This window comes from Apostichopus japonicus, chromosome 16 (genome assembly GCF_037975245.1).
Source record: "Apostichopus japonicus isolate 1M-3 chromosome 16, ASM3797524v1, whole genome shotgun sequence".
In the NCBI taxonomy this organism is placed as follows: domain Eukaryota; kingdom Metazoa; phylum Echinodermata; class Holothuroidea; order Aspidochirotida; family Stichopodidae; genus Apostichopus; species Apostichopus japonicus.
Window position 1 is genome coordinate 11,251,422 of NC_092576.1, and position 11,064 is coordinate 11,262,485.

At 38.6% G+C, this 11,064-nt stretch overlaps 1 protein-coding gene across 2 annotated transcripts in view; it reads left to right on the top strand.

The window, feature by feature from the left end:
- LOC139983689 (rho family-interacting cell polarization regulator 2-like) overlaps positions 1-10,860 on the top strand; it is a 68,731-nt gene extending 57,871 nt beyond the window's left edge. For both annotated transcript variants that reach the window (XM_071997421.1, XM_071997422.1), the window contains exons 15-21: positions 293-425; positions 1,803-1,961; positions 2,848-2,997; positions 3,951-4,147; positions 5,026-5,109; positions 6,136-6,226; positions 6,611-10,860. In XM_071997421.1, coding sequence (XP_071853522.1) covers positions 293-425; positions 1,803-1,961; positions 2,848-2,997; positions 3,951-4,147; positions 5,026-5,109; positions 6,136-6,226; positions 6,611-6,714 — 918 coding nt within the window. In that variant the 3' untranslated portion in view covers positions 6,715-10,860. The remainder of the gene's footprint in view (positions 1-292; positions 426-1,802; positions 1,962-2,847; positions 2,998-3,950; positions 4,148-5,025; positions 5,110-6,135; positions 6,227-6,610) is intronic.
- The last annotated feature ends 204 nt before the right edge of the window (positions 10,861-11,064 follow it).

An 11,064-nucleotide genomic window follows, 5' to 3' on the forward strand; every position in this document is an offset into this window, starting at 1 on the left:
ATTACACATTTAATATTAATCGCATACAATTCCCCCAACCCACTAGTTTGAATTCGACCAATCAGAGATGCAGGTTTAGTTTTGAGCCGTTGCTAAAATTCAAGGCTTCTTTTAAAATTACACTGTGTTGGTAAGGTCAGGAAGCTATAGATGTGGTCTTAGGGCAACACCGATGTACACAAAGACATAGACATTTAGCGTTTTAATTGATGTTTCTTTGTGTGATAATCGTATAATGCAACAGAAAATCTCTCAACCTCTTATAATATTTGTCTTCTTTTTCATCGGACAGCATTTGGGCGCATTCGGTCCTCTTAAACTGAAGGAGACGTTAGCTCTTGATAAACTACAGAAGCAAGCAGTCATCATCGAACAGCTGGTGGTGCTGTCCTCGTCGGGCGAAGAAAACTTCAGAGCAGATGATAGTGAGTACAGAGGATTAGTTGTAGCCGTTGGAGTACACAAATGTCTGAGGGGAGGGGGAGGGGAGAAATGGGGCGGGGGAAGTCCTGGCAGTCTTCAAAATCAATTAGTTCATGAGATTGAAGATTAGGTGAAGATACTTTTCATATTAGGTCACTTTTTCACCGGCCTGATTAACGAAACCTGATAACCTACTAAGCAATACTCAAAATGAAATTACTGGTGGACGGACTGAAATGCCTGCGTGGCTTTTTGGACATAGATTTTATAGTTATTAGTGTTTAATAAATATGCTTGATCCTTAAACAAATGTGTCAATCAAACAGACATTTCTTCATATGTCAAAAAGCAAAGCTGAAAATCCCCATCAGCAAGGCTGAAACAGTAGAGATTATCTTGCTTATCTAGAGATTAGCTGGGCTGCATTGCGCTGCAGCCCATTCAGCTTTCTACATTTGACAAGATTGCCTGAAAGAATTTCAAAATTTCAAATTCATTTCATTTATGTTTTTTGATAATTGGAAAGAAGTATTGATAAGTCAAGCAAAACTGTAGTATTATGGGATTCAAACAAATGAGTTTCAATTAGTTTAAACAATTGAACAGAAATCAGCTCAAATAATTTCTAATATCATATTTGAAAGTTCAAGAGTACCATTTTAACCCCAGCAACCCTGAAACAAAAGTGTGTTGAAGTGTTTCTGATGCTTCCACACTTAAGTCAGTTAAGGGGTTTCTGACACTTCCACACTAAAGTGTACCCCTTCACTACGCAAGGAACACTTCTTCTTGGTATTCCATTTTGCTCTGTAACAACAGAAACTGTTGCATTTATCATAATGCTTAGAACTTTAATTCTTGCCTTCTTTTTATGTTCAAGCAGTTAAAGGCATTGAAGACTCGCCCCAAACTGTGTGCCGCCCTCTGAAAAAGTTAACTTTCCGTTGCTTGCAAGTGAAGTTTTCTGCTTGTCGCTACAAAATGCAAACAGTAATGAAACATGATACCTTGTTATCTTTAGCTGAACCTGAGATGTCCATTGCTGTATCGTTTGTACACTGTGCTGTGGGTATTGACCCCAGCTGTACGTACTGACTGTACACTAGTGTCTAATTACCGAAGGTAGCAAGCTGTGTGCGTATTTTATGGGATCGATGGTGGTGTCTAACACTTCTGTTACACCTCATTGGAAACTAGGTCAGATTACCGGCATTAGACGTTTCTTTTTGCGCGAGTCTTCACACCCTTTAAATGAACCCTGTGCAGTATAACCTGCCCCTGTGTAGACTTTTGACAGAACAGAAAACTACTTATGTGACATTGTTTTTATATAATACCTTTTGTTTACTATCCTGTTCTTCATTTACCTCCCATTGCAGTACTACCAGAGTTGAAGCTAAACCCAACACTTTTGGAGTTTTGGCAACAATGTTCAGAGAAGCACGCCCTCTATGTGAGCGCAGACTTATTCCTTCTGCAGCTGGACGTAAAGTTTGGAGTGAAATTACGCACGAACCACCCCGATATAGCAGACGATGGTAGGGAACAAAATAATAAAAAAAAAAAAATTAAAAGAATGTTGTGATCATTTGGACACATGACTTTTGGGGGGGGTGTGGAGTGGGGGTGGAGGGGGGGCAGACAGCGAAACAGCTTTCAGGTTGCTTAGATCATAACTTTGCTACACGGTCATTGCTTCACTGGTTTGAACTCTGTCCTCACCAAAGTGTACTTTGCTAGTTGTAAAAAACCAGAAAGTCACACCAGAAGAGAGTGATCCTAAGGTAAACACTGGTTCGTAGTTGAACATATTTTAGTGATAATTTTGACCCGAAGTTTGGAACCATTGAGAGTATGTAGTCTACCGTTTAATGGGATTTAGATGTGTTTATCCAATATCCAGTTTAACACAGATCTTGGTATAGTGCAGGGCTTTAATCCTCTCAAATGCACTTTGTTCTCAAATTCTATTCAAAGACTAAAAACTTGGCTTTTTGCTCTATTGGTAATTAAAGTAAGAGCAATGTATCCATAATGGCTCTACATTATGTATTTTAGTTAATTATAAACAGTTGATGCTATTGTTTTAGTCTGTAAGATATCAGATTTCCTCATTTATGGAAGTCTTGTTTTGTTTTGTCCTCTCGTAAGCAGCAAAAATTCATTCCATTTATATCGGTCATTGAGCTCAGTCTAAGCTGTAGTAGAACAATATTAATATTATTCAACCGTTTATGGACTTCAGGCTACCTACTGTACAATGCAGTGGTTTTAACCAAGAGTTTGTTAATAGTAAGAAACTAAAAGACTTTAATCGCGGTATCACTTTCACACATGTAAACATATTGTTTACTATTTCACTTCTGCTGTCGGTTAAATTCACAGGAATTGGTTAATAAATTTTGTCCACGTTTGATTTTGTAGTTTTCCAGAGTCTCGGACACCGAATTATAGAGCGACCGATTGATCTGCTGGACCCCAAGGCAATAATAACACTCTTCCAGTACATAACCTTCTTTGCTCATGAAGATCGCAAGAATCCAGAGAGATTTATCAACGACCTCACCAACGAATGTAAGTGAAATGTTTTGACATCCTCACGTCTCCAGGACTTTTATTCTCTTCTCCCCTTGGACACTGTACGATTAGATCTTGTTTTAGATTTCCAACAAAGAAGTGGTTCTAAAGAGATTACCACCAACTACAAACCCTGGGTAGCTCAGTTAGAAGTTGTGACCATGATGTCACTGGATCAAACCTCTCAAATTCCTCTGCACATTGATTTTCCTGCCATTGAGTCAGGAAGGAGTTAACTTTTGAAAAGCTTCAAATTACATCGCTAGGCTGGATTGTAGTGTTTCATCCAGCATTTACGCTGAGGACGATATTGTATTTCTGCACCATACCGTCCCTGGTTTTACATGTCAATCATACTTGGGACACTATTGTTATCCCTTTATACTCACCAGAATTATAATTGGGACACTATTTTTAGCCTTTATACTCTGCAGTATCATACTTGGGACACTATTGTTATCCCTTTATGCTCAGTAGTATCATACTTGGGACACTATTGTTATCCCTTTATACTCACCAGAATTATAATTGGGACACTATTTTTAGCCTTTATACTCTGCAGTATCATACTTGGGACACTATTGTTATCCCTTTATGCTCAGTTGTATCATACTTGGGACACTATTGTTATCCCTTTATACTCAGCAGTATCATACTTGGGACACTATTGTTATCCTCTATACTCAGTAGTTTAACAAGGAGCTTTGTACAGGTTTTATTTTCAGGTTTTGCATATTTCACTTATTCATCTGCCATATTTAAAGAAGTAATTTTTCCAAAAAAGAAAAAAAAAGGGAGAAGAATAAGAAGACATTACCCTCACCTCACCACCATAATTTCTTTAGTTGTTTTATTTTCTGATTTTGCTTCTAAATTTTATCCAAATTTTTATCAACTCAGTGATTCCTGTCTTTCTTGAACTTCATTTCAAATTGATTTTGTTCCTTCAGTTGAGCTCACTGCCAGCCTTGAGCCAGGAGACGTAGACTTGCCAAAGATAGTGAAGAAGCTGCCGAGAGGTGTGTTGCTTCCGACGGGTAACCTGAGGGCGCTGGGCCTGTTACTGTTGGAGGAGTCGGATACCATCAAGAACGGTGTCAGGAGTTACTTAGAATCAATATGTAACAACCCAAAAACAAGGCAAAAGGTAAATTGGTGTAGTGGTTGATGAAGTCTTGGTCAATAGGTGTCTGCAATAGTGGTAAATGTACCCTGCTGCAGATTGCAATACGATGTATTACAATGCTAAGACTACAGTGTAAGTCAGTGTCCAGGACAGGACAGGGACATGATAGGACAGAATAGGACAAAGCTGGACTGAATTGGAAGTTTACGAGAGAGGACAATACTGGACTGGACAATGCGTGGCTGTATGGTGTTGACCTGAACAGAACTGACATGGACAGGATTGGACTGTAGCAGACAGGATTGGACTGATGCGAACAGGATTGGACTGTAGCGGACAGGATTGGACTGTAGAGGACAGGATTGGACTGTAGAGGACAGGATTGGACCGTAGAGGACAGGATTGGACCGTAGAGGACAGGATTGGACCGTAGCGGACAGGATTGGACTGTAGCGGACAGGATTGGACCGTAGCAGACAGGATTGGGCTGAAGAGGACAGGATTGGACTTTAGAGGACAGGATTGGACTACAGAGGACAGCATTGGACTGTAGAGGACAGCATTGGACTGTAGAGGACAGGACAGGATTGGACTTGAAAGGAAAGGATTGGACTTGAAAGAAAAAGAAAGGATGGACATAACAGGACAGGAAAGGATTGGACTGCAGAGGACAGGACAGGTTGGACTACAGATATGCTAAAACAACTGTTCCTTTGTAGTCATATTTTGTGAACATTAGAAGTCTTGTTAGCTAATTCTTCTTGTAATCTTTTTGGTATGGCCGTTTTCAGTAATTATTTAGTTGTCTTGTCTATTTGTTTCAATCTTTTGTTCATTACATTTAATTACAGTCAAATAAGTTCAGGACTTGATTATTTTCTCTGCCATCTCTCCTGTAGGCAATCCACGTGTATGCAGAATGTCTCGAGGAAAGAGATCTTTCCCTGAGGCAGGCAGGGTGCGTCGCTCTGGCCGCTATGAAGGTAAGTTCCAGAAGGGGCTGAGGCAAGAAAACCTCTTTGGCTTCATTCTTTTAAGATCTTTAAAATAGAACACCCTACTAATATCCAACCTCACAGCAATCACCTATGGTACCCTGGTTTAGTTTCTCTGGATGGTCATGTTACCCATTTCTATGCCTAACTTAAGAATAATTTTTGTCAAATACTTTGTTTTTATCACACACACATTCAATCACTCATAAAACTCATACCAAATATTTGTGCAAAACCTGTGTGTAATATTTTGAGAATATAGAAAAATTAGAAGAAATAGCTTGAAGCTTTGTGATTTGCTTGTTACTGTCGCTGCTTGCCTCCACGTGATCAAAGACTGCTCCCTAGTGTCACGGCCATTCACCCTAATTTTCAGCAGTGATTCTTTTGAAGTTGGGGCGGTAAAGAAGTCTTCCAGAATCGCATTCCTATGATTAAAAATACTGGACATGCTTGCATTCTTTCATTAAGGATCTCATTCCTTACTTACATACTTGAAACGATTCACACCTTACAGAACTGCAGGGATGTGCCCACTATTTTCATCTAAAGTCCCGACATTCCTAACAATATATTTAACATAAATTGGACCAAAATCATACAGACTAATAATGCATCAGTTACGCATGCGAGAAACATTACTTACGGCTCTCAATCGGTCCTTTGTAAAATTTCTTTGAAACAAACTAATAACTTTTACCAGGTACGTTATATATTTCACTAAAAAAAAATTTAAAAATGTAAATTGTTAGCAAAACTAGTACTTGTGTATGTGCTTAAAAAGCTACATAAGTGCCAGCATTTGGCATCTGAGGACCTTCAAACATCAAAAAATTTCTCAAAGGGGAGGGGACACCCCCTCCCCCTTAGCCCCTTCCCCCATGACAGCAATCAGTATACCCAGCACTCAGGAAATCCTGGGCACATCCCTGGAACTGTCCAACAAATATGTAAGGAAAAGAAATGCTTACCCCGTGAGTCATAACGAGTTGCTCTCTCTTTGTTATTCTTCAGGCGAGAGAAACTTTAGATCAGTTGGTCTACCTCCTACGATGTGACATGGACGACGTCAAGCAAACGGTGAAGGAAGCTCTGATGACTTTCGGTAAGTCCAGATGTGTTTTGATGCCATTTTTTGTAGTGGCAGAATTTCTAGTGGCAGAAGGAAGGACAGTTGTAAAATGTCAGTATGTCTTTACTTCAATTATCTTAAAGGAGACGCAATGTAACTGCCATGGTTAGCTTATGTAAGCTAACCATGGCAGTTGTATTGCGTCTCCTTTAAGCAGGGACGAGCCTGGGGTAAAAAAAAAAAATCACAGAACTTTGCAAAAATTGCGGTATAGGCTCCAGTTTGTTTTATTTAATATTAATATATTTTTATTTTTTTTTTTATTTATATTTAATATTTAATTAAAATATTAAAATATTTCATCTCCACTTGAGAAAAATTAAATACGACTTTTTATTTTGCGTTTTCGTTTCGCAGGAGAAGAAGGCAGGCAGGCCTACCAGTCATTGTCAATACAGCCGTACACATACAGCTACACACAACAGAAAAGTGATGGCCCACTGTTGACGACAGAGCTGTAACCCCTTGCCCCCACCCCCTTCAGAGGCTGATCGTCACCTGACACCCCCTTATCCCCTCATGGGGCAGGGGGTGGTACCAAAATGTGCAAAGAACCCAAGTGCTGCTTTCTATTGTTTTAAATCCTTCGTTAATTTTTCATGCTGATCCCAGCTGTCTTGACAGCTACGGCTAGACCTAGCTACGACAGTCATGCTAAGAGTAACAAATTCTGTGGAAACACTACCTACCCAAAGATCGGTACAAATTATCACCAAAGCTGTGTTTGTTTTGACGTTGTGAGGTTGAGTTATAAATGCCATGATGTCGAGTTAAATGTCATGATGTGGTGTTAAATGCCACAGTGTTGTGTTAAATGCCATGATGTGGTGTTAAGTCTCATGATGTTGTGTTATGGCTTGTGATGTTGTGTTAAGGTTCATGATTTGTTGGCGATATCATGGTGTGAAGTGCTACCTCACAGTTTCTACATATATGTTTACCATCTCTCTGGTAACTCACAACATACCGAAGGGCTTAGAAATTATCTTCTTGAAGTAGAGCTGGATAACAGATATGGGCATTTGTAAAAGGTTGGAGTTGAAAAGGATTCACCAAAGTGTGTTTGCTTTTGCTGTCTTGCTATCTTTAGCCGTATATCGTCGGTAATCTTATCAACACATGTCAGTGACAATTTAATGGGAACACAATAATTTTGAATTGCTGCTCTGGGCTGTTTCGAGCCCTTACAAAAGTATGATCTGAAGTAGGTCTATATTGTAGTGTGTTGTTAATACTGGGCATTTCTTACTGAAAGGACAACTTAATTTCAGGATTACATCTACAAGATGCTACAAAATAGCAAGTTTTTTGTGTTGTAAATTGATTAAGTTAATCTGAAAAGGGGAAAGAGTTCTTACAAATCAGTAGCAATTGAAGGAAGAAAAATCTGAACAAAGTTTGAGAAATAAGTAAAGTTGAATAAATTATTAATGAAGATAGAAGTGGATTGGTTAGTCAATGACAATATCAGTGCTAGTCAATATGATGGTACTCCAGGCATTGTGCTGGTACTCAGGGCTCCATAATGGTACTCAAGGTTAAGTACTTGTACTCCATGCTTCGCACTGGTAGTACGGCTTCCTACTGGTGGTCTGGGCTTCCTACTGGTAATCGGGGCTTCGTACTGGAATGCCGGGCTTCGTAATGGTACTCCGGGCTGGTACTACGGCTTCGTACTGGTGGTCTGGGCTTTGTACTGGAACTTGGGGCTTCGTACTGGTGGTCCGGGCTTCGCACTGGTACTCCAGTCTTCTCATGGTACACCGGGCTCCCTACTGGTATTGCGGGGCTTCGTACTGGTACTCAGGGCTTCGTACTGGTAGTCCAGGCTGGTTCTCATAGCTTTGTACTGGTGGTCTTGGCTTCCTACTGGTTAGCCGGGCTTCCAACTGGTACTTTGTACTTGTACTCTGGGCTTTGTACACTCACTACCAGTCTGGCTGTTGGTAACATGTTACTGCAGCCTTAGATTTGATCAAAATGCATTGTCAAGAATTGTTGCCCATTTTGCTCGGAGGTATTGTAATAATAGAGAATAAATTATTCTTTGAAGTCGTCGTGTTATAATTTGTGTCCAAAGTGTCAGGTAAACGATGTGTCAAACGAGCTGCATTTTTATTTTTATCATTTTTGAAAGGCTTTAAATCTAATTATGCAAGAATTTTTACGAGCTGGGCTCATACTGTAGCAAAACCTATTTGTAAAACGTTCGTTGTAATTGTATCGTTTTTCTTGTACATGATGTGATATAATAAATACACATAGACTTATTAAAAGCAAACTCTACATGTTTTGCAATGATGAACTCGTATTAGATGATATTCCAGTATGTTTCACGGTGTGTGTGTTGTAAATGTTATCCTCTTCTTGTAAATTCAGCCTGAATTAAAATGTTAATAAGGAACAGAAATAGACTCTACGATGATATAATTAACTTCACCAGGAATTAATCATTAAATTCCTGTGAGATTTATTTTAATTAGTAATTAGGCTAGGCTCAATAACCACTTGATATTTCAATGTGTTGCTGTTGACTGTAAAATAACAATAATAATAGAATGTGTATTAACAACTGTTGCCTGCCAAGTTTTAGTCTTAAAACAAATATGATTTCAAAAGTATTTCAAAAAATGTTGTCATAGGATACTAGATAAAAACGATAAGGACAAGTTTTCTCAGAAAACGGGTGAATTTGAAGACAAATTTTGTCATAAGATCTGACCAAAAGTGGATGTTGCCAGGTGACTATTATATCAGGACAGAAAAACCTGAAGTCTACTGTGATGAACAATAATATAAAATAAGATGGCTTTTCAGTTTATAAAGCTTAAGAAAGATTTGTTTATTTAATCATGAATGTTTCACAGGGTATTATTGAAACCAAATTGTGACCTTTTGCAGATTGGCTTCACCTTCCAATGGGTATCAAGAAATTGTTCGTTGAATGTTCTTATATTAATGGTGGCATTATTTTCTGCACTCTATTTTTGTATGATGTTAAAGTAGCCAAATCGGGAATAATTTGTGATATTGCATAGCAAAATGGCTGCATCACAAAATTCCAAATGTGATCATATGAAGCTGGGGGGGGGGGATGGTAGGATCACTGGTGCAATGTCTTGTCCTCCTAGTTCAGTTTAAATATGAAAGCTTATTATGAAAAAATAATAAATAACAAGTTAGCAAAAACAGAAATTATACAAATTTCAAGTATGTTTGTGTGACTCGAGAGGGAAAACTTGAGTAGCAAGGAAGATTGACTAATAGCCTTAAAAGCTAGTTAACTTCAAAGAGTAATTTCTGTATCTATATTTACAGGGGGTTTGGGGGGGGGGCAGATCCAGGATTTTGAAAATGAGGGGTTATGACTTTCATGTAGTGGGATATTGGAGTCATGCCTCAGAGAAAATTTCAGATGTGAAAAGGTGCAATGTGAGGCATATCATGTAGGCTATCAATAAGGTCTTTAATTAGGTTTATGCTCAAGGTTATGTTAATAACTACTTTCACTTCTTTGTGTGGGGTTGGAATCTTACAACCCCCTCCCCTGCCCCCATTTGCCTCCCCCTGCCCCCATTTGATACGCACCTGAACTTACTCAGGAATCGATTTCAGCTTTGATATAAATCTTAAATTGTCGATGTGTATGCAGCAATTTTCTTTACATTGCTGGAAAATTTGAGGGTTAAAATCATACTTTTACTCTCTGTGTCGTTTTGTTGCATTTTTCCGGTCATGTAAAACAATCTATGATTCAAGGTTTAATAATTCCATTAACTGAACAACTAATCAGGAGAAATTAAGTTATGAACACTTTATGGTGTTTTTGTTCTTTTTTGTTCATATGGAAGAGTATATAAATGAAGAAATAAAAGGCATAAAAGTAGTTTATTAGGATGGATTGGGAAGAAGAAACAATTCCAGAGTTTACAGAGGGCAGTCTGAGGAGAAATAATAAGAAACTTATTGTCTTAATTAATAGGAACAATTAAAACTAAGAGGATTGAGCCAAGTCTAGCCCTTGATATTCTTATGTCACCTAGCTAGCCATGTTTGCACTTTCCTCAAGTATATCATGAAAAGGAGAATGCAGTTCTTTATCCCGTATTTTTGTGGACCACTTCATTGACTCAAGGCCTGTATCCCGCACCCCTTTCACACCCCCCCCCCCTCGTCGGGGGCGAGCGGGGATGGTGTGTGTGGAAGTAGACCTATTGTGTTATATTTATTACGATATGAGCCTTTTTGCTTCGTTCTTTATTTTTGTACCCTATACACATCACATGCCTTATCTTATTTTCATATAGGACGTTTCGATATCAGAGGTGAGGCAGTCGTTTACGAGACAGGACGGCCGTATCCTATACTGTACAACGTCTCTGAGCTTTAACTCGTTTTTATTCAATTTATCTCGGCTTTCTTATCAAAACAATGTGTAAAGTTGTGTTTTTCTCCTTTTTTTTTTAGTTTGTAAAGAATTATGAAAGTTTAATGTACAGAAAAAGATTAAGATTCGTCTATTAACCCACAGAACTAAGGTGCTTTTAAATGTAAGCTAAGTCATTACATGTCAATAAAATCCAAGTGATTACATGTTTAAAACTTGACATCTTTCTCTAAGTTTTTTTATTTCTTCCATCCCTTTGCCCGGGTCGAGGTATTTTATATACAGCAATACCCAACAGAAACAAACTTTGGCCTTTGTTTAGTTCATTCAGAGTACTCAGATGTCATAAAATCTGAAGCTCTTTGGAATTATCAGCATATGATTCCCCCCCCCCTCCCAACCCACTCTTCCCAACCCACTCTTC